Source organism: Oreochromis aureus, linkage group 13 (assembly GCF_013358895.1).
Source record: "Oreochromis aureus strain Israel breed Guangdong linkage group 13, ZZ_aureus, whole genome shotgun sequence".
Classification (NCBI taxonomy): Eukaryota; Metazoa; Chordata; class Actinopteri; order Cichliformes; family Cichlidae; genus Oreochromis; species Oreochromis aureus.
The window spans coordinates 34,193,892-34,216,915 of NC_052954.1; the positions used below are offsets into that span (position 1 = coordinate 34,193,892).

Below are 23,024 nucleotides of genomic sequence, written 5' to 3' on the forward strand. Positions count from 1 at the left end.
TTTGCAGACTTGAGACATTTTGTTTTGTTTATTGTGCAGTTATATCTTTGTGCCAGAAGGTGCTAGCATGGAGTTAAAGTCTAAACTACCAGAACCTGTCTGTTGTTTCATGAGAAGGAGAAATTCGGCCTTCAAGTCTAGTCTTCACAGGTAAACGTGCTCCATGAGCCGGGCTCCCTCCGGGTCCGGGGTCACGATTCTGGTCCCGCTCTGACTCAGCAGGATGGACAGGATGGCCCGGCTCAGGTCGTCCCGCTCCAGCTCGGAGCACAGAGACACCACGTGGGTCCACACGTCCACCGAGGAGCCGACATCCCCCACGATCACTTCCTCTAAAGCCCCTGAGAAGACCAGCAGCACATGTGTGTCCCAGAATTTTCTATCCAAGCAACACGTCACAGGTGCTTTAATCCAAACAGACTGATAACAAGTCTTATTTCACTGGCTGTTTTTAAACAGCAACTATTTATCTGTCAGGGGACTCAGTAAAACCATTTCTCATCTTTCTTTCTCAAGTTTAAAATAAAATGTAAAAACCCAAACAGTTCTCAGTTTGGGGCAGTCACTGTGTTACCTATAGTAGGTGGCATGAGGCCACGCCCCCCCAGAAACTAAAGCCACATATGATGAGTTTACACATCTGAAATAATGACCATCCGAGCCACAACAGTGGGCAGCTTTGGGTGAAGTGTGGGGCTGTGTGGGCACAGCATCTCACCCAAATACATGTGGACAAATCGCCTGAAAGCACAGATCAGGTCTGGTCTGCCTCTGGATTCCTGCGTTTTTCATGTGTTTTTAATAAAACAGACATTTCTTTTCATAAATAAACAGAACAGCTCATCGTTCCTCTACCAGGAGATTAGAGACACTGCATGTTAGCCTGCACAGCTGCAGAGGAAACAGCACTGTGGATTATCCTCTGCAGAGACCATACACCAATGAGCCTCCGTATATTTTGAATAAACATATAATACAGGAGGTAATGTGCAATAACACTTATGTTTCACAGGCTGCTGTGTCCTTACTTGTTAAAACTGTGTTTCGTAGTAGAGACGAGCTTTGCTGTTTTGGAAGAAGAAATGCAGGAACAGATTTAGCACGTGCGTGTCACGCTCACATGTGTGAGTCTTACACTCGTAGATGATTTCGTTGCAACACTTCTATAAGGAAGTGACCCGACGGGTGCCCGCTGTCTGCTCCACCCACCTCGCCCTTGGCTCACGAAGCTGTCCAGGAGCTGCAGCGCTACGGACCGCCGCTGAGGGTCCGCCAGCAGAGCGGCACAAGCCCCGCCCACAGACAAGATGGCTGCACTGTCCTGCAGAGGCTCCGTCAGCAGCTGGAGGAGAGAGAGGCTGGGCGAGCGACACAGGACCCACATGCTGTCCTCTGAGAGAGAGAGAGAGAGAGAGAGAGAGATAACTCTGGCCTCTGTGAGGAGGCAGGGCGCCGTGAACACTTACAGCTGGTGGGTCTCTGTGTGTGGATGAGCTGCTGAAGCTGTTTTACATGTAGGACTAACGCAGAAACCCTCGAACTGCACATGCTCAGTGAGACTGAAGCTCTCTGATGCTCATATTCTGATGGTTTACAGTTTATTTTGATTAAACCATAATTATTTTGTGACCTTCCACCTTTTCACACTTTCTGTGTGTGTTCGGACAGAGGTGGGAAGTCACTGAGTACAAATACTTAGTTACTGTTACTGTACTTAAGGTCACATTTACCTAACTGATTTGAGTACATTTGTTAGAGTGAAATAAAGTTTTTTCCCCATCTTCTAATATTATTTTATTACGCTAATATAACACAAGGCTCAGTTAGCTTTGTATACAAACAGCTTCCTTATACTTTCCAACTTTGAGTCCATTTCAGAGCCAGTACTTTGTTACTTAAGTAAAGAAGCTGAATCAGTACTTTAACTTTTACTGGACTTTTTTTCCACAGTAGTATGAGTACTTCTACTTAAGCACAGAATGTGTGGACTTTGCCAGTTTTACGTTGTGATTGTTCTTCCTGTCGACTCGTGTGGGTCTCTCGTGTTCCTGGTAATCAGCTGGTAATGAAGACAGAGGCCGCGTAGCAAGGCTGATGCCAACTCCCACCTCCTCGACCTAGAGGACATGGATGAGGAGGAGGATGACTCCACCTTCCCTGCCCAGCAGTGTAGGCCGCCAAGTGCCTGTACGAGGTCTGCAAACGGGCTGCAACAAAGCTAGGTACCTCATGGCCAGCTGCCCAGGATGCAGAACGTGACCTGTATGATGGCAGGAGGCTCCCACCAGCCTGGTAACCATGGAAGCAGCTTCTGCATGACAGTAATGACCTGCTATTGGTCAAGCCCTTTACAAGCAAGCATCCAACCAAGCGCTGCTCTAAGCTCGAGGTCCAAGGGATGGGTGAACTGGGGCTGACCGAACCCCCGGCTGTGGAGCCTTCAGTGCTTTATCACCTTCACCCTAACCGAAGGGCGATCAGCTTCCTCCTGCATTTCTTTGCCCAGTGAGATAGATCGCCTCACTGCATCTATTTTTAAAGGATGTACAAATATGCTGCACAGTCAGTGTGCTCTCTTGATGCAGACACACTGCTGTCGGTAGGGATGGGTACCGGTGGCACCGGTTCTGACATAAACGGTAGTAACCAGACCGAAAAGCAGCGCACATTTCGGTGCTTTATTTTTCCTGAGCCAATTCTAGCCAATCATTTTACGTTTCCGAGGATAGTAGGCGGGGCCAGGTATGTACGTTCTTTTAGAGCAGAGCTACAGATTAAAAATGCCCAAGGCGAAGCGGTCAAAAGTCTGGCTGTACTTCACAGCAAAAGATGCAAACTCAGCAGCCTGCAACAAGTGCTTTAAGCTGATACTGTGATACTGTCAAAGGAGGTAACACCTCAAATCTGATGAAACACCTGGCGACGCATAGCCTTTTTTTTTTAAAGCCGAGAAATGCGCCGTGTTTGATAGCTTGCTGCGAGACCTCACACCGTGCACATCTACTGCGGGTGTGGTCCCTGTTAGCGGACCTGGAGTTACCAACATCCCCCAAAAACCCGAAGAGGAGAGTCCTGGCCCCTAGCCCTGTCAGTGTAGCAGAAATGATGAGGATGATGATGGCAGCAGCAGCCGTTCTCCTCTGCGTGAGTAGCTTCATGTTGTTCGTGTGTAATTTACGTTGAGTAGGCTAACCACATTATTACATTAATGCATGTAAGGTGAACTAGCAAACACCGTCGTAGTTACATGCGGCTGTCTTCTTGTTTGATGGCAGATGCTCCCTTCACCCTGGCCAAAAAGGCTAAAATGACCAAAGAAAAAGTGGAAAACAGTTAAACATGAGAGGTTTTTGGACACAGTTTGTGTTTTTTCCATTGTTTAAGCACTGCTTCCAGCCAAGAGTGAGACCATATATGCCCTATAGCTGCAGAAAAGGCTAACATTGTTATCTTTTACCAAAAAAAACCAGCTGAACATGAGAGGTTTTGGACCAATTTTGTGTTCTCCATTCTTTCAGCACCGGCACCGTTTCAAAAGTACCGGTTTGGCACCGGTATCGGATAAAACCTAAACGATACCCATCCCTAGCTGTCGGTATATCAGGTAGCCGTCAGCTGGACTCGGGGACCCCAAAGCCAACCAGCCATGAAATCTGTGTGGTCAATGATGTCATCCTTCGCTCCTCCAGGGGAGCAGTCCAAGGGTGTGGGCGTGTAATGGGTCTATGATGGAGGTCATAGATGCAGACTATGACCCGCGACCAAGGGTCTCTGTGTCACCCTCTCCTCCCCCACAGATGTTTCATCTTATTAATAAAAATGACCCAAAACAAGACCCTAACGTTAGCCTGGAGCAGAAATGTCCTCGCTACACTGGTTTAACACCAAAACTGGTCCTCGCAGAGACACTTTCACACACACAGACCTGCTGTGAGGTCCTTGCAGTGCTTCAGGAACTCAGCAGCACTGTGGATCAGCCCTCTCCTGCACATGCTCAGTGCGGCCTTCCTGTGCAGCCTGCAGGCCTCATAGATAATGGTGGCCAACGTCAGACACAGGTCAGCCACGCCGGGGTTCTCCTGAGCATGCTCAGTCAGGATGTCGCCCAGCTCCTCAGTGAAGGTCAGCCTGAGAGGAGAAAGAGTGTAAAGAAGGAGAAGCGGGGAAGGTGATGAAACTGACATGAAACTGACTTCTTATGGGTGACGGCGTAGCTGACGAGCTGCAGGGCGCCGCTCTGGAGGGCACAGGAGACGCCCTGGAGGGAGAGCGGAGCCGACAGCTCGCCGTTGGCTCCGGCAGTGAACAGCAGCGCCCAGAAGAAGAGAAACGATGGGGAGAGCGAGCCCGGGAGGACCTCCACACCTGAAAGAAGACAGAGGTCGTCACACACAGCAGTACCTTCATGAAGCACCACCAGCTGCAGTTCTTCTAATGCCCACCAGAGGCTCCAGCAGTGGGTGGGTGTTCGTAGACCAACTTATTTACCTGACAGGTTTATAAGAAGATGACTTCCCACCTCAGCTGCACTCACAGGGAGTCAGTGTCCCTTCCTTTTATGGTCAGATTGAGTCTCTGGGATTGTTTCAGTGCTCTGAGTCAGATTAATTTCATCTCACGTAAAGTCAATTAGGATCTTTGCATGAAATCGACATATTCAGAGCCCTGATAACTGTACAGGTGCTGTTCCCACCTTTGAACATCTCCATGGTGTCGATGTTCCTCAGGACTCCTCGAGGAGCTCTGGCAGCGCTTAGAGCGGCGTCCTCGTACTGAGCTGACTCAAACAGCTCAAGAAACCTGAGGACAAAGGAGAGGGAGGAGATGGGCACACGTCACACACACACACACAAACTCATCAGAAGGTATCTGTGGACGCAGCACCTGTCCAGGTAATCTATCACAAGTTCAGATGCATCAGCTCTGGTCGGCTCCTGGTCCTCAAACAGCTGCTTGATGCTGCAGATGTCCTCGTCCATCCCTGCAGGACAGAAACGCCATCTTTACAGTCACAGTCTGTCCACACTCATGTGTCAGAACAGGTAAAAGTCACCCGGTCCTCTCAACGTCTTAATTTAAATGCAGCCTCAGATGAACCACAGCACGTGACAGCGTATCATCATTTAACACTACTTGACTACTGTAACTCACTTTTATCTGGCCTGCCACAAAAATTCATCAACAAGCTTCAACGTGTCCAGAACACTGCTGCCCGTATTATTACTAGGACTCCCTCGACTCACCACATCACCCCTATCCTGAAGCAGCTTCACTGGCTCTCGGTTCAACTCTGCATTAATTTCAGAATACTCCTCTACAGATTTAAGGCCATTCATTCTCTCTGCCCACCATCTCTCTCTGACTTGGTACAGATCTCCATCCCATCCTGGTGGCTCAGATCCTCCTCTTCTCTTCTTCTTTCTGTTCCTTCATTTCGTCTTATTACCGGGGGGGGGGCTTTTAGTTGCTCTGCCCCTCGACTTTGGAATTCCCCCCCACCTCAGGAACATCAGTTCTTTCCTACTTTAAGTCCACCCTCAAAACCCACCTGTTCAAGATAGCCTACTCTGTATAACTACTCCATGCTCTTAAACTTTGTTTTATTGTGTTCATTTCCTGTTTTTAAGCTTGTCTTATTTGTTCTGTAAAGTGTCCTTGAGTGTTTTGAAAGGCGCTTTTAAATAAAATGTATTATTATTAACAGAAACACTCACTGCTTCCATAGGTGAGCGGCTCAGGTGCTGCTTACCTGACCATCAGCGAGTGAGACCGCCTCTGTAAAAGTAGATGTTTTGGCAGTTTGCAGGTTTGCATCGCTCAGGTGGGTGAACACAAAGCCAAGGAGGAAACATCAGGATCTTAAAGAAGAGTTAGAAGGTCATCTCCAATCTGAAGTCCAGTATTATAATGCCAGTGAGCATCACAAACCCCGAGAGCTCCATCTCAGACTCTACAGGCCTCAGTCAGCATGTTAGGGTTAAAGGTCATGATCAGAAACAGCCTGAACAAACTACAAACATATGAAGGAAACCAAATGCAGCGTGAGGCCGTCTGTCTCACAGATAAAGCTCGGACCAAACTGGTCATCAGCAGGACAAGGATCCGAGCACAGCTGTAAATCTGCAACAGCACGTCTGCATGGAGCTGCTGCAGAGCTCAGAGAGCTGAGCATGAATGAATGCGGCAAACCTGACTGAGCTGAAGCAATGCTGCAAAACTGCTCCACAGTGATGTGACAGAGAAACCATCACTGGATTGCTTCTGAAGGAGGAGCTACAAGCTGCTGGATCAGGGGGCGGAGTCAGTTTGGTTTAGTTTCTGTTAAATAAATACTTTTTCCACCTCCGCTACTATCTGGAGTACCGCATCACCTGGATTACACCCCTACCCCATCTCATAAGAAGAAGCACTTTAAACGTGGGGGAAAACGCAGCGGGCTACTCGTGAAACTGAAATCATATTTGGCTCTTTCATCTGGCAGCGACAGAACAGTTTCCCAATGCACTCTGACTGAATTCAGACCTTTGCACTGGTGTTTTGTCTCCTGTCGCTTCCTGGAACCTATTGGCTCCTGGCTGGTACCTGTTGTCGGCTTGGCTGAAGAGATCCAGCGTCCCCGCCTTCTCTTACCTCATCTTCGCTGCGGTGGAGCGAATCTGCGGAATCTCCGGCCACTGAAACAGGTTCCCTGGATGGCTGTCACCGGTCTGACGGACCCTACCAGGATTGCTCTTGTTAACGCTAGGTCACTAGCAAATAAAACGTTCATATTGAAGGATTTCTTCACCTCTCATAATCTGGATTTCCTCTGTGTGACAGAAGCCTGGCTAAGTGACGGTGAGTTAAGCTCTTTCTCAGAACTATTACCGCCAAACTGTTCAGATTTTAACTCACCAAGGACGACGGGCCGAGGTGGAGGAGTGGCCACAGTTTATAAATCTACTTTTCACTGTCGCCAGCTGTCACCTGTCACTTACTCCAGTTTTGAACTGAATATGTTTGAGCTTGGTAGCAGTCATCCTGTTCTGTGTGCGGTGATCTACCGTCCACCAAAACATAACAGGAACTTTGTTAATGACTTCTCTGAGTTCTTGGCTGAAATAATGCCAAAGCATGACAAGGTCTTAATCCTGGTGATGTGAGTATTCATGTGTGTTGTCCTACTAAACCATTGGCAAAGGACTTTTTAAACCTACTTGATGCTTTTAATGTTTTGCAGTCTGTCACTGGTCCCACTCATAAATATGGACACACTCTGGATCTGGTTTTGTCTCATGGTTTACCTGTTTATAATCTTCAAATTTATGATGTCGTCTTTTCTGATCATATGCCTGTAGTGTTTGAAACTTCTCTTCCCTGTAATATCACTACCTGTGGCCCTCCTACTGCTTCTCGCATGTTTAAACCATCAAGTGCCGTCCAGTTTTCTACCACCTTTAATGTTGACTCAGAGCTCTCAGTCTGTGCCGACACTGAGGAGCTGACTGCAAAATTTTTATCTACTTGTCAAAACATTCTGGATACTGTTGCTCCTCTGAAGGTCAGGCGGCCTAAATTGAAGTCTGAGCCGTGGCTGAAGGACATCACTCGGGCTGCTCGAAGAGAGTGCAGAAAAGCAGAACGCAAATGGGAAAAAGACAAGCTACAAGTGTCTTGTGATATCTTAAGAGATAGCTGGCATAAATATCAGAAAATTGTCAAGAACCAGAAATCTGCCTATTTTGCAGGTGTTATTAACAACAACTGCCATAAGCCCCGTGTCTTATTTAGTATTTTAAACTCTGTTCTTAACCCTCCCCAATCCAACTGTACAGAAGCTTCTGCTGAAACTTGTTGACAAGATTTTATCTATTAGAGCACATATTTCACCCCCTTCTTATGACCCTTCTGTTATTTTTACGCCTTTAGCAAATTTTAGCCATTTTGAACCTGTGTCTCTGTCGTATCTGGGTAAAATTGTCACCCAAATCAAGTCTGGCTCTTCCACTGATGTCCTTCCCCCTCGCTTTTTAAAGAAGTCTGGGGCACTATTGGACCTTATATTCAAAGGCTTATAAACAGCAGCCTGACTTTAGGCCATGTACCTGTAATTTTTAAACAGGCAGTGGTCCAGCCTCTGCTGAGACGCCCTGGCTTGGATGCCTCTTTGTTGAATAATTTCAGACCTATTTCAAAGCTTCCTTTTGTTTCTAAAATTTTAGAAAAAGAAGTGTGTTCACAGCTGCAGACTTTTTTAGAGAGTCAAAACATTTTTGAGGTATTTCAATCTGGTTTTAAAGCACTTCACAGCACAGAGACTGCACTTTTGAGAGTTTTTAATGATATCTTACTAACTGCTGACTCTGGGAAGTCTGTCTTACTTGTGCTTTTGGATCTCACAGCAGCTTTTGATACAGTAGATCACAATATTTTGATTTCTCGCCTAGAAGATCATGTTGGAATTAGAGGCACTGCCTCGGAGTGGTTTAAGTCAGACCTGTCCGACAGAAGTTTTTGTCTCACTGGGTAAATTTCATTCATCTTCCGCCCTCCTCCCATGTGGTGTACCTCAAGGATCCATCCTTGGGCCCCTTCTTTTTAGTATTTATTTACTTCCCCTTGGCCATATTATTAAAAGCATAAAGTCTCATTTCATTTTTATGCAGATGATTGTCAGATTTATCTCCCCCTGAAACACAATGACCTTAACCCCCTCAGGCCTATTTTAGAAAGTCTTAAGGATATCAGAGCATGGCTGGCTCTGAATTTTGTAAACTTTAATGAAAAGAAGACCGAGGTCATTATATTTGGGCCGAGTGGACCTGGTGTCCCTCCATCTGACTTGGGTCCTCTTACATCGTGTGTCAAACCAATTGTCACCAACCTTGGAGTAAAATGTGACACAGCTCTTAAAATGGACAAACAAGTAAATACAGCGGTGAGGAAAAGCTTTTTTCAGTTGAGGCAGCTCTCTAAAGTTAAACCTTTTATTTCTTTTTGTGACTTGGAGAGAGTTCTGCACGCATTTGTGACCACTCGCCTTGATTATTGTAATGGACTTTATATCGGTATTGATCAGGCTTCACTATCACGCTTGCAAATGGTCCAGAATGCTGCTGCTCGCCTGTTGACAGGGACACACAAACGTGAGCACATTACCCTGTTCTTGCCTCCTTCCATTTTAGAATTCATTTTAAATTTTATTGCTTCCTTTTAAAGTTTTAAATGGCCTGGCTCCTTCTTACCTGTCAGACCTTCTACACCGATACACTCCACAAAGGTCTCTCAGATCATCTGACCAGTCACTCCTTGCTGTCCCCATGTCGAGACTGAAACACCGGGGGGACCGAGCCTTCGCTGTTGTGACCCCCAAACTATGGAACAAACTGCCCCTGCATATTAGGCTGGCCCCAACACTTGAAATGTTTAAATCACTTTTAAAAACACACTTTTTTCCAAAGGCTTTCGAGGAGTATTATCAGAGTCAGTTTGTAGTCAGCTGTTGGTCACTCTTAATCTTTTTACTTTGTTAATCTTATTCATTGTATATCCTATTGTTTATTTTACTCATGTTTTAATATTTAATATATACACTGATTTATTTTTATCTTTTTCAATTATGTATTTATTTTGTTTATTGATTTCATTGTATGCTTAATGTATGGTTTTTAACTGGTATCTCTGTTTTATTATTGGAAAGCACTTTGGTCAACTTTGTTTTTAAAAGTGCTATATAAATAAAGTTGGATTGGAAATACTGACGTGATGTCATATGTCCCATGATGTTGTTCTTCTGAGGCTGGCCTTAGTGACAGAGGAATGTTCTCTTTACCAGGAAAATAAGCCATAAATAGAAAATATAAAACTATGTTTAATATGTTCCTCATATTGCTGTTCCTCAGCAAAAGATAAGTCAACATTTTTAGGATCTACTTAAACTGGAAAAAACAATTATACAAGTAAGAAGAGTCATAAAATATATGTTTCAATAAAAATCTACATCTTTTTTTAAATATTGAGGTAAATATTTCACCATTGTGGAAGTGTGCCGCTTCACGTCACCAAACAGGGAAATTATTAATTAAGTTTTACCACATTCATTCTGGAGGTACGCAGTGAACACTGACACTGTGACTGAAGCCAAAACTCTGCTGACTGCAGCAGCGTCTCACCGTCTGCCTCCCTGATGTTCTCCAGAGTGGAACCCACAAGTTCCTCCAAAGGAACCGGCTGACCCTCCTCCTCCCAGCTGCTCAGACAGTCCCACACACTCCTCAGACGTTTGTATCTAGAGACAGAGAAGTGATCGTGAGCTTCAAATCCAAACCACTCAAACGTGCAGTGACTGATGTGGTCCACTTGGGGGCAGCAGACACGCTGACATGTCACCTTTAACTTTGTGGTGCTCTCTAACAGCTGTTAGGAGCATCATCAGGGGTCAGATGCAGGTTTTGCATGTGGAAACAATGGAGTAATAAATACTGTGCAGATATAGTTCATCAGAATGAGCTTCATCCTCGTGTCATTTATAATCTGCAGGTTCATATCAGGTTGCTCGTTCTGTCTGAAACAGTTTTGGTTGGTTCACCTTAAATATTAAGATGTTCAGATCATCTCTCTTTAACGTCTCTGCAGCTTTTGTTACCCAATATTTCTGCTCGTCAGCTGACTGCTTATGATTCGAATGTGTTTGTTTCTGTGAGCGTCAGTGTGATGAGATCCAGTCTGAATAAACTGCAACACGTAGCGCCAGTACCTGATGTTGGATCTGATTCTCAGAAGTCACTGGAGGAAAGTTACAAAAGTGCATTCTGGGTAAACTTTAAAGGCTGATATCAGCCTGTGGGAAAGATGTTAGAGCATATGAAAGGCTTCATTTGTTATCAGGCTGACCTCTGACCCTGACTCCCTCTGATTCTGAGGTCAGGTGAGGTCGTTCTTTCTTCAGGTTGGGTTCACTTCATAAGGACTCATTCTGACTCTGAATACTTTGCTTCTGTAAAACTGTTCTTTGGTACAGACGATGTTCAGGCTGTTGTTCTGTGAGATCAGCATTAAAACAGAGCCAGAGCCCAAAAAATCAGGTTTGTTTTCATCAAATCTGACTTCATGTTGACTTTCTGTCTAAAAACTTTGTTTACTGCTTTATTTATTTTCAATAATCTGTTTCCTGCTGGTGTCAAACATATTTCCTCATTTGCTCCTGCAGGAGTCTGCAGAGGCGTTCAGGAGGAAGAGATTTTCCCTAACCTTTCAAAATAAAAGGCACCTTTTTATCAAACTGCGATGATGTTTTTTTTTTCTTTTAGACATCTGGTGAAATTGTCTTCAGGAGTTTCACTGCATGATTACATCTTTGTGTTACTGACTTCAGGTCCTTAATCCTTTAAGTAAAAATTCTAAAATATTCTGCACTCGTCCAGCGTGAAGTCTTACTGATGACCTGCATATGTACAGAACTGTATGACTTCCTGTTTCTGTGAGTTTCTGCTCTTACAGGACTGTCAGGTGGTTGTTCTCGGCACTCAGCTCGTCTCTGCGGCGCTTGGCGGCCTGCAGCTCAGCGTCCAGCTTGGTTTTGACCTCCAGAGGAACACAGTGACTCTTTCTGTCCAGCAGAGCGTCTCTCTGCGCCTCCATGTCCTTCAGATACCCGCCCAGAGCCTCAGGATCCTCAGACTCAGCCACCGTCAAACCTGCCAGACGACACAAGTGTGGAGAACAACCCTGGAGGACTTGACAGAATATTTAGCAGCTATGAACAACAGATCTGTGGGATCTAACAGGAGGCCCCCCAAACACTACCACAGAGGGGCGGGACCCCAGTCCTAATGGGTCCATGCTGTTAGCGGTTGTGTGTCTGAGTGAGTTTCCTACAAACCTGTTTGTAGGAAAATGTTGGGATGCCAAAACAGAATGAGATCATACGCAAAACATTTAAAGCCCATCGACTGATGAATGAAACTTTAAAGACTGTCAGACTGGAAGGAGGATTTTATAAACTAAACTTTTTTATAAACTAAAATATTTCATATTTAGTCAGTTTTTGGTTGTTCGTGTTAAATGTTCATGTTAAAAGTTTGCATGCTGATTATTAAACTTTAAAAAAAAAAGCTGGGACAGGAGCAACAAAAGAATGAAAAAGTACAAAAATAATTTGGTTGACTTCAGTTAGAACATGACATTTAATATATATCATGATAGAAGATTTCTGGGTGTAAAAGGAGCTCAAAGAGAGGCTGAGACTTTCAGAGGGAGACACGGGGACGGGTCAGGATTTATGGACTCCATCATCTACAGTTCAGATGCAGAGAAAGCACCGGGCTGCGAGGGCGGATGTTGGTGGTGCTGAGATCTGATCCTGAGGTGGAAACCACTGCACGGGCTCAGGAACACGTCTGAAAACCACTGGCATCGAACACAGATCATCTCTGCATCCACACATGGATCCAGAAACACTGCCAACTCCGCTGGGTTTGAGCTCATTTAGCATGGGCGATTGGCCCAGTTAATGTTGTTGTGTACGCTGCACTTTGAGCTTACTGAGACAATTAGGAAGACAAACCACTGTGAACACTATAAACACTGTAAACTGCTCCTGAAACAGGAAACTGCTCTTCATCCCAAATTCTTATAAATGTGGTATCCCCCAAGGATCCATACTAGGTCCTCTCCTGTTTTCAATAAACAGGTCAGCAGCTCCATCTTTCATTAACAGTGTCAGTGTTATTGTAGTTGGTTATAGCTACCTGCCACGCTTATCAGGAACTATGACTTTGTGGATGAAATCCTGAATGAGAAAACTTTATCTGAACCACCGAGCTCTACAAATACCCGAACTATATGTTCAACTCATGTTTGAAATGTAGCTGAAGATTTGAGTTTTTGTGTAAAGTTCTTTGACTTTTACTTTAATCAGATCAGTGAAGAAAAGCTTTTACCAACTGAGACATCATACGGTAAAAGTCAGTTTGGTCACTAAAGATTATCCACGTCTTCATCAGCTCTCAGCTGGACTTCTGGACCTCACGATAAATATTCTACTTCTGTTACAACCTGGCTTATAGATACAACACAAGGTGGAGAGACTGACAGCAGAGTTTGCAGAAACTTAAATTAGCCAATAATCTCAGTTAAAGGTGACAGCATGTCCATATCCACACCCCTCATATGTAAACGATGACCAAAAAGCCTAAGCAACACCCCAAACTCCTGTACTGCTAATCCTTAATATTACATCAGTCTGTAATATAATACACATCATTTAACTTTATATTTTACTTCCAGGACACTATAGCTCAGCTGTTATTTTATTTATTCATTTGAATCTATTTTTATTTGAGGGTTTTTATCATTGTGTTCTAGTATTTTATATTCTTTTAACATTTTTTTTTTTTTACAGTTAATCATGTCCTTCGTATTTGTGTCTTTGGAGACGTGACATGCTAACATGTCTGCCTTGTATTTTCCCCTTACAGGCTTTGAGGACCCTGCTTTAGCTCATCTATCTGAGGGTGTACCGGGTATCCATGTGCTCTGCTCTTTAGATGTTTTCTCTCTTTCTATCTCCTCCTGAAGTTCTGCTGTTTCCCTCTGAAGGGTGGAGATCCTGCAAAGAGACAAAAAGCAGCAAAACAAAGAAAATGGAAAAATATTGAGTAATTATTGTTTTTTTCCAGACAGTGTATATTTTCTCAGCTTCATCTCTGAAAATGGTAACTTTATTTACACATAATTCACTGGAGCAAAGTTAATGTAGTCTACAAACAGTAAGTCTTATTTACACAGACAGCAGTCACTCACCTCTCCCTCAGGTGGGCGGCTTGGCGCTCACAGGTGAGCAGTGATTTCAGGCGTGACTCCGAGGCTGCCACGGTTAGCCGTGCTGCCCTGGCTTCCTCCTCCCTCCTCTGCAGCTCCCTGATGGTGCTGTCATACTCCGACTTTATGGCCAACAGAAGCCTCTTATAGGCTGTTGCTCGTCCAATCACCTGACAGAACCAAGGAGGACACAGGAAAAATTAATTTTGTTTTTTGGTTTAATTTTTGTCATTAATTTGTTTTTTTTTTCCTCTTGTAAATTGTCGAGTTTTTTCTAATAACTTTACAATTTTTGCAAATTCAGTTTGCATGTTTTATTATCAGGTAAATTTGCCACACCGGGTTTTCGCTCTTCTATGTCTTCCGATTTATTTTTTTTATTTTATTTTATTTTATTGTAAAAGAAGTAAAACTGTGGATTTTTTTCCTTAAAAAACGGCAACTTTGTAAAGCAAAAATAAAAACTGAGGGATGTACAAGAGTACCAGTGTCCTCTCCTTTTATAGAGTTTTTCAGTTTTTCTTCTTTCCTGGTAAAGTTGCATTTTTGAAGAAGTAAACCTGTCCAGTTTTCCTTTTAAGTTTTACCGGTACTTTTTAACTGTAACACCTTGCTGAACGCGGAGCGGTGGACGGTGTATCGGAGCTCGTCGGGACCCTCCCCCGGGCATTGCAGGCACTTCTTCTCGTGCTCCATGAACTCGTATAAAGACTGGATGAAGCTCTGGTCACTGTCAGCCGTCAGGATACCGGCTGTGAAACGTGAACTGCGGGACATTTGTGCCTCGGACATTGTTCTTCACGATGATATTTTTAGGCTAACTTTCCGTTTAGTTTCCTTTCTTCCCACAATTTCAAGGGAATCCTTGTCGCCGTGGTTACCGCGAAAGTGCACCTGGGAAATGCTGTTTTTAGTAGATGAGTCGGTTTTTTTCTTTAAATAATCATCCAAATGATCATTAAAGTGTAAAGAAAATCGACATTAGCACTAAAACATATACGTGGCAGACAAAAAGACGCCAGAAAATGACTAAATAGTGTTTGCGTTGTACTTTTCATCAGGCAACGTAACGGCTACCCTAACCCCTGCGAATGCGTGCAGAAAACCCCGTGTCTGGAGAGGAAAGCCCTCTTCTCATGATCCGCCATTAGGAGCAGACCGGTGGTAAGCTCGCGCTCCGTTTTTTGACGGGTTTTTGTTAAAAATCGGCACTTTTAAACTGACCTTTGGGCTCCAGCAGAGACTAAAGTGCCCTGTGTGTCTTCCCTTGCAGGTGGATTGAACGCCAGGATGCAGATTTTCGTGAAAACCCTTACGGGGAAGACTATAACCCTCGAGGTGGGTGACGGGCTGTGATGGAGGGTAGCGGCGTTCACGGGCTGCCGTTAACCCGAGTTTTACTTTCTGTGGAACTAGATTAGAGCGGCCGTTTGTACACGTAACTGATCGGTGCTGTGTGTTAACTGCAGCCGTGTGTTTGGAGGCGGAATCAGGCCGTTAAACTGACGCTGTACCGAAGGCTAACAGCTAAGCTATCCAGGGCAGTGTAAACACGTGGAGCGGGCGCAGCAGCTTAGTGCCGTGCTCGTAAAGCTCTGATTAGCTGTAGTTAGTTAATAAAAGTGAATGTGTCATTCGTGTTTAAAGAGTTGTAATCTGCATGTGAGTAGAGCTTTGACCGGAAGCGCATGCTGTCCCGGCTCACCTGTCCTCTCTGCTTCCACAGGTTGAGCCTTCAGACACCATCGAGAATGTCAAGGCCAAGATCCAGGACAAGGAGGGTGAGTGAGCCTGGCTGATTACTGTTACTCTATTACTTTATGCGTCAAAGCCAAGGAGGCGGTTTTTATCTGAAAACAGGTGAATGTGGGAGGCTGAGCTGGAGCGAAGCTTCCTGTGTTTACCTGAAAACACGTGATGAGCTTCGTGTTTTGTAGAGAAACACAAACTCCTTGAAATAAGAACTGTTCAGAAATCTCATCTGTGAGCTGTCAGGGGTCATAGTTCAGACTGTTCATAGACCACAGACTGCAGCAGGAGTCCGTGAGGGAGATGGTCGGTCTTACAGATGTATACTGGGGGATTAGAGAGCATCATTAAAGTGGGGGGAGAATGTACGGGACACACTTACAGGAGCATAAGTGTCAAATAAACAGGACAAACTGATGTTTGAATGTGAGTGAAAGTAGAGACGGTGTGGACAGTGGAAGCAGGGTGGTTGGTGTGATAATTAAAATAATCGTGGTGTGTCAGTGTTTGAAGCGTTCTGGCCGCTGTGCGGTCCACGCTCTGGTTTCTCTGTATTTAAATAAGAGAAATGTGCACAGCCATCATCATCTACTCTAAAACAAGCACCATGAAGCTAACACATGAGCGTCACTGTCAAAATCGTGTGTGTGTTTTTCTGGAGTCAAGAAACCAAATGTATGCAGCAAATTACAGGAAGTTAAAGTGCTTATTGATTACTGAACGGTGGGATTCAGTGATGATCCTGATCAGCTGGTGTTTGATCTCTGCAGGAATCCCTCCCGATCAGCAGAGGCTGATCTTTGCCGGGAAGCAGCTGGAAGATGGCCGCACGCTCTCAGACTACAACATCCAGAAGGTGAGCCGGGAACTGATGAAGCCTTTTCTGTAAATGTGGACTCTGAGTTCAGTTTGAGATTTAGAGCCAGCGTCATTCAAAGGTCATCTGATGAGCTGTTGCTGTGTTTTTGCTTTACCGCTATTTTGGGTTTAATTGAGTTCCCAGAGCAGGTTTTGGATCAGTTGTAGTTTCTAGCTGCTTTTGGACAGATGTTGGATTAAACAGACTAGAGCTCTATGGTTCTGAGTCTGAGCTGTAATAACTGGCTCTGCAGTCAGACGTGTCGTTACTGAAGCCTCAGATTCAAACATTGGGAACTTAAAACAGATTTGTGATGCGAGGTAGTGTTAGCTCACAGCCGGCGGTCCAGATGACAGGAAATCCGGTTTTCATCCAACTTTGGGGTAAAATCCAGGTCTGGAATTTGTCACTGAGTCAGCTTTGGAGTCTGTCGCCCCCTGGTGGCTTAAATGAGTCCTGCAGGCTTAAACCTCCAGTCTGAATGCTCAGTGACGTCAGTGGATCCCACACTGCTGCCTTCAGGTTCTCCTGAAGCGTTGGAAAGTCTGTCCTCCTGTCACAGCAGCGGTTTTCCACCTTCAGAACTGTGCTAATGGGAATTTTTCCCACTTGGACTTTCGTTTGATGAAGTCATGAATTAAAGATGCAGCAACATCATCTGTGTCTGTAAAAAAGAGGTTGTGGTTCTCAGATTCTCCCTGGTTTCCTGTCACTGACCCGTTGCAGGGGCGGAGTTAAATTCAGGTCTCAAACTCGAGGGTGTTTTTGCGTGATTGTGCTGTCTGGCGTCCCTCTCACGCCCGTGTCTTTGCGTTTTCAGGAGTCGACTCTGCACTTGGTGCTGAGGCTGCGTGGTGGTGCCAAAAAGAGGAAGAAGAAGTCCTACACCACCCCCAAGAAGAACAAGCACAAGAGGAAGAAGGTCAAGCTCGCCGTGCTCAAATACTACAAGGTAAAAACGCAGCCGGAGACGCGCTGAAGTTTGGGTTTTGTGCATTTTTGGTTTCATTAAAACCGACACTTTTCCTCCTTCAGGTGGACGAGAATGGTAAAATCCACCGGCTGAGGCGCGAGTGCCCCGCTGACGAGTGCGGCGCCGGCGTGTTCATGGCGAGCCACTTCGACCGTCACTACTGTGGGAAGTGCTGCCTCACCTACTGCTTCAACAAACCCGAGGACAAGTAGACAGGACGATAAATAAAGAAATGTTTGACTAAAAATGGTGACTTTGTTTCTGTTAGTCGTTTAAATGGGTCGTCGCTAATTTCAGGTTTGAGCTTTAAGTCGTATTTTCAGTGATGTGAGCTGAGAGGCCTCGGACACGTGCAGCTACGTGTGAACAGCAAGATTTACTGATGACCTGCGAGTAAAGTAGTCGAAAGGCCGTGCTGCACTGGAGACTCGATGTTTTAACAATTCAAAGAGTCAGGAGTGCTTCAGTCGCGTGGATGTGGTGGCACTGTTACGAAAGCCGACACATTTAAACCATCACTGTAACATTGCTTTAGCGGTTTATCACCTGCAGTCGTCACATGACCAGGCTGCTCAGCTGAGTGATCACCTGCAGAGTCCAACAAACATCAGAACATTTGGAAGCTCATGACAAAGTTTAGAAGAACAAAAACGGGGACTAAAATCAGGGTTAAGATTTAAGTTTCTGAAACTAAAAAAAACAAAACATGAACAATTCTTTGGTCAAAATTAGAAACTTAAAGTTACATAATTCTAATGCAAAAAGTTTCAGAATCAAAGTTTGAAACTTAGATTTCAATTTAAGTTTTAGTCCAAGGATCATTTTGTCACTGACATGGAATCAACATTTTTAAAGTTAAAAATTCTCATAGCAAATTTATATAGAAACTTTTACAATGATTAAAATGTTGACGTATACATTTCATTCAGATACCAAAATTTAAAACTTGGTAAATGTGGTAAACGAACCTTTACAATCTTTACTTGGATATTATAAGATTAAGGTATGTTTTTTTAAATAAATTTGAAATACCTGAAAAGTTAATTGTATTAATGATATTTGTAAGTTAACCTTTGTTTTCCATTAGAAATAAAATATTTCCTTCTCTAAAAATGTTTTTGTAAATTAAAACTACATTCAAAGTTGAATTTGGTAAATGCTGACATAAGTTAGTATTTTAATTCAATTTTGACTAAATTTCTCTCTGAACATGAGCACACTGACAACATGGCAACGAGATGGTAAAACAAAGTAAATCCCAAATCAAATTCATGACCAAATTTCTTTTGCTGGTAGAAAAAATTAAATGCAGGATTTTCAAAGTAAAAGCTCAGGTGTTGGTGTGAAAGAAGCAGAGCGACGCCGTGGGTTTGTGTACTAAAATAAGAGTATTTACTTAAAAATCGGTACATTGGACAGACTGTATACAGAGTTTTCATTTCGTTGGTAAACTCATAAGGCACCATACCAGATGCTGTACAAAACACCAACAGCAGGAAACAAAAAGACATTTACATATTCGAGATTATTTCTATAGTGAACTTTAATTACAGACACACTAAGGTTACTGCTTAAATAGCTGCTGTACGAACGTTAGCCTCATTCACGCGCAGCCAACATGCACGGCGAACCCATTACCGCCGACACGAAACCGCTTACAGCGACTGTAGCCTAGCTTAGCACAAACTGTTAGCTTAGTGGCACCCGCTGCTTAAACAGCAATTCTTACATTTTAATTTCTACGTGTGTCCGAGAAACCCGATTAAACACATCCAGAGTTGGTATGAGGCGAGGTTCCAGTCTTTGTGCTAAGCTAGGCTAAAAACATCCAGAACCAGTTTCCCAAATATTCCTAATGATTAAAGCAAACTCACCAGAAATACGCCAATCAGCTTGAAGGGGACCTGTTCTGCTTTCTTAGTTTTTGACTCGCATAACAATCAAACTGACTGTATGCAGTTTCATATGATGAGGTAAACTTATGTAAAAATAATCCATGCGAGTCCAAACCTCAACAACGCCCCCTCTGTGGACTTCCTGTTCCACAGGGGGCGCTCTAGGGTTGGTCCAGAGTGAATGAAATACAAAGTCTTAAATATAATTCAACCCCGATGGCTCACAATCGCCCTGTAGATGAACTGCAGTCAAATTTGTTACACTGCTATTAACAAGGAGTGATACAGCGACCCCTCGGCAGTCTTCGAGAACCTGGCCAATCAGAATAAAGTCAGGCTTTGGGAGGTGGGCCTTAAAAAGGGCAAATATCCCATTAAAACTGGATTACTTTAAAAATAAAATTAACCAGATTTACAGTTCATCTATGTCAGCAAGAGGTGGAGGAGATCTCGAACATAATGTCCTGCCCCTTTGCTAGCTTCCAGAAGCTGGCCAATTAGAAGAAAGTGAGCTTCACAGAGGATGAGCTGAGGGGCTTTGTGAGACAAATGAGGATTATTTCAAAGGGCTAATCATACTAAGCCACTCTGAGCAGAATAAGTCCCCTTTCAAAGCGGTTACGTCGCTGAGATTTTCGTGAAGGTCGTCTTCAGGTTTGGCGCCACTTTGTTTTATTTTTTTTAAATTTCATCAGACAGACAGACGAACAGGACGGCAGACGTCTCTGTGCTGACCCCGCGACCTCCCGCCGGTGTCTCCGAGGAGTCGGCCGGACGTCAACACCACTGCAGCATAGTGTTCTGGTTTGAACTCCTCTCACGAGCAGGCACGGCATCTAAAGATAACGTTTATTTACACATTTAAATTCACATGTTATTATAGTACCTTATTCTGCTTATATTCAACTAAGCGTGGAGATGATATCTTAATACGGCAGGAGAACTCAGTCCTGAACAGAAACAAAGAAAACATTTTCAAACAGGCAGAGGTGGAGGAAGCTCGGCGAGGTGGGTCCTCAAAGGAACAAAAAAAACAAAAACAAAACTCAGTTCATTCATGAGGAATGAAAGCCCCGCCCCCCTCCTCGCCCCTCCACAGGAAGTCGTCTGTATCTTTTGTTTGGCTTTCACAGAAAGCGTCAAACTTCAAGTCGCTTGGCGCAGAGAAAGGAGGAGGAAGAGGAGGAGACACAGTTCAGCCCTGAGATGGGTCCTTTGCTCTTTTAGCTCCTCCCCTTCATCCCCCTGATGAAGAGGCGGTCCGGGGCGGAGGTTGAGGTGAGTCTGGAGGAGGGTGGGGTCAGATCTTGATGTCCTGGGACTCCACCATCTTGGCGAGCGTCTTCTTCACTCTGAGGATGGTGAGGCGAGAGGCGGGGTTATGAGCCCAGCACTCTGACATCAGCTTCAGCATGGCCCGGAGGCACTACGGACACAAACACGCCGTTAAAGGACGAACAGGAAGTCACAAGAACACAGCCGCTCTGACAACATCATTGTGACACCCACCGTTCTGCCGCCAGCACGGGGACACTTCCTGTCTGACCGCATCGCCAACATATTCATCCGCCGCAGTCTCAATTTGATTGATCATAGTTCAGACACAAGGATGGCAGAAAGAGACCGGCGACAGGTCAGCAGAGGAATATGTTGGTGGTTAGGTCAGATAGGAAGTAGTCCCGGTATTGGCTGCTGTTTTGAATCAAAAGCTTGAACTTTCCCATCAGACTGGAATAAAAAAAAAAAAAAAAAAAAATCCTCGAGAGTCGGGAGAGTGAAAAACCAGACAGGAAGTAGTCTGAGCCTCACCTCGTCGCTGTTCCAGCGGTTAGACACCGTCGGCCGCAGGCCCTTAACACACACCACCTCCAGCATGTCCTCATAGGAGGGGTCAGAGGGCACCATGTCATAGTACGGCAGCTGGTAGTCCTCCACGATACCTGCACAGGAAACAACACCTGGATTAACGTCAGAGCGGCTGACGCGCCCAGCAACAGCTGACGTTCTTCTTCTGGTGTGTGTGAGTGGGCGTGCGTTTGTTTGTGCGTACCCCCGGTGACACAGCGTCGGGTCATCTCCCAGACGATGAGTCCGAAGCTGTACATGTCGGCCATGATGTAGGCCTGGAAGTGGTTCTTGTTGAGGCTCTCGTCGAGGACCTCAGGGGCCATGTAGCGTCTCGTCCCCACCCGGGTGCTCAGGGGGATGTCCACCTCGTTCGTGTCACTATGGCAACACAATGAGAGGTTAGGTCAGCTGAGGCCAGAACAGCCTGAGAATACACCACGGAGTTAAAGCAAACCTGTTGAACTTGACGGCGAGGCCGAGGTCGGCGATGCAGCAGGAGCCGTTCTTCTTGATCAGGATGTTCTTGCTCTTCAGGTCGCGGTGGGCGATGGCCGGCTTGCCCTGCGTGCCGTAGATCTCCGTGTGCAGGTGGCAGAGGCCGCAGGCGGCCGAGTAGGCGAGCCGCAGCAGCGCCTGCGTGTCCAGCGTGGTCAGCTTCAGGAAGTCGTACAGCGAGCCGTTCTCGTGGTAGTCGGTGATGAGGAAGAGCTGTGTGAAGGCGCCCGTGCCCTTAATGTCCGCCGCGATGAAGCCTGCAGAGGAGGAAGAAGAGGAGGAAGGTAAAAAACATCCACCCGACATTATTTACTTTATATTAGTCTCAGGCGCCCGGAGACCGTTTCTTATTGGCCCGTGGTTAGCGCGGCCTCTCCTCCGTCACTCTGATGAACTTTCATGAAGCTGAAATAATCGTTCAGCTGTTTCTGCTGGAGAGCGGCGCCGTATCTCAGTCTGAGACGCCACAGTGCATAATCAAAAATCAATCGGCGTATCGAGCGTGCTGAGTCCTCGGGCTCGGACGGCGTCATAAAGCCGCTCAGAAACCACAACTTGCTTACTGCGGGTCACATGACCTGAGAACACGGGCGTGTGAGCCTACCGAGGATGTTCTCATGCCTCATCAGGACCGTTTGGTAGATCTCCGTCTCCCTGAACCAGCTGGCTTCCTCTCGGGTGAAGAAGACTTTGACGGCGACCTTCTCGCCCCTCCAGCGGCCCAGCCACACCTCGCCGTACCGCCCTTTTCCGATTTGACGCACCATCTGGATCTGCTTGGCGATGGTCCGCTGCACCTGAGGATGCAGAAAGGAAGTTTTAGATGGGCGCTCCAACTTTCCTGGTTGCTAATGTGGTCTGTGACCTTTGACCTGCTTTAAAAACAAAGCTCTGTATCAGTGTCTTCTTCTTTGACCCTCGAGCATCCTCCACCGCAGCCAGCGTCGTTGTCTTTATCAATGACAGCGATGACATCACAGGTGAAATGATACAACTTTCACTCATAATCAAATTAAAACTACCAGATAAAATAAAACTCAAAGAAACAAAAATAAATTCTAATAGAGAACAAAGTGAATTTAATGCTGGTGCTGACTGTTGTTTAAATCAGAGCAGGTGTGTTTGCAGCTCCTACCAGCAGAGGGAGCCCTGAGCCGCTGCCTGAGCTCTGAGACTGATGAATGAGGTCTCTGAGTGACTCGCCCTCCCGGATGAAGACATCATGCTCCTGGTCCTTATGGTTCTTATGATACCGCTGCCGGTCGCTCTTAAACTTATACCTGCGCACACACACACACACACACACACACACACACACACACACGTCTCAGTTTGATTCATCAACATTTTTACAAAAGGGTCCAAAGTGAATGTTAGCATGATAAAAACGTCTGTGTGTGTTTAC

At 45.2% G+C, this 23,024-nt stretch overlaps 3 protein-coding genes across 7 annotated transcripts in view; 1 reads left to right on the forward strand and 2 right to left on the reverse strand.

Annotated features, from left to right (window-relative positions):
- Positions 1-14,734, reverse strand: LOC116330681 (clathrin heavy chain linker domain-containing protein 1). Of its 3 annotated transcripts, XM_031753090.2 has the most exons (12): positions 14,410-14,734; positions 13,783-13,970; positions 13,500-13,588; positions 11,477-11,675; positions 10,152-10,267; positions 4,885-4,981; positions 4,694-4,800; positions 4,194-4,365; positions 3,926-4,128; positions 1,210-1,392; positions 1,029-1,065; positions 1-341 (listed from the first exon to the last, which is right to left on the reverse strand). In XM_031753090.2, the coding sequence occupies exons 1-12, from the start codon at positions 14,590-14,592 to the stop codon at positions 86-88; spliced, it is 1,830 nt and encodes a 609-aa protein (XP_031608950.1). In that variant the 5' UTR covers positions 14,593-14,734; the 3' UTR covers positions 1-85. The 3 variants fall into 3 exon arrangements, with proteins under 3 accessions (XP_031608950.1, XP_031608951.1, XP_031608952.1); XM_031753091.2 differs by lacking the exon at positions 1,029-1,065 and having other exon boundaries at positions 9-341; XM_031753092.2 differs by lacking the exon at positions 1,029-1,065 and having other exon boundaries at positions 204-341; positions 1,136-1,392.
- Positions 14,735-14,864: 130 nt separating this feature from the next.
- rps27a (ribosomal protein S27a) lies at positions 14,865-17,628 on the forward strand. Its single transcript, XM_031753097.2, has 6 exons — positions 14,865-14,964; positions 15,074-15,138; positions 15,527-15,581; positions 16,320-16,405; positions 17,229-17,360; positions 17,444-17,628. The coding sequence occupies exons 2-6, from the start codon at positions 15,091-15,093 to the stop codon at positions 17,591-17,593; spliced, it is 471 nt and encodes a 156-aa protein (XP_031608957.1). The 5' UTR covers positions 14,865-14,964; positions 15,074-15,090; the 3' UTR covers positions 17,594-17,628.
- Positions 17,629-18,750: 1,122 nt separating this feature from the next.
- Positions 18,751-23,024, reverse strand: part of bmpr1aa (bone morphogenetic protein receptor, type IAa) — a 48,253-nt gene continuing 43,979 nt past the window's right edge. For all 3 annotated transcript variants that reach the window (XM_039621804.1, XM_031753094.2, XM_031753095.2), the window contains 6 exons: positions 22,755-22,899; positions 22,224-22,416; positions 21,579-21,876; positions 21,327-21,502; positions 21,086-21,216; positions 18,751-20,702 (listed from right to left, as the gene is read on the reverse strand). In XM_039621804.1, the coding sequence (XP_039477738.1) occupies positions 20,577-20,702; positions 21,086-21,216; positions 21,327-21,502; positions 21,579-21,876; positions 22,224-22,416; positions 22,755-22,899 (1,069 nt within the window). In that variant the 3' untranslated portion in view covers positions 18,751-20,576. The remainder of the gene's footprint in view (positions 20,703-21,085; positions 21,217-21,326; positions 21,503-21,578; positions 21,877-22,223; positions 22,417-22,754; positions 22,900-23,024) is intronic.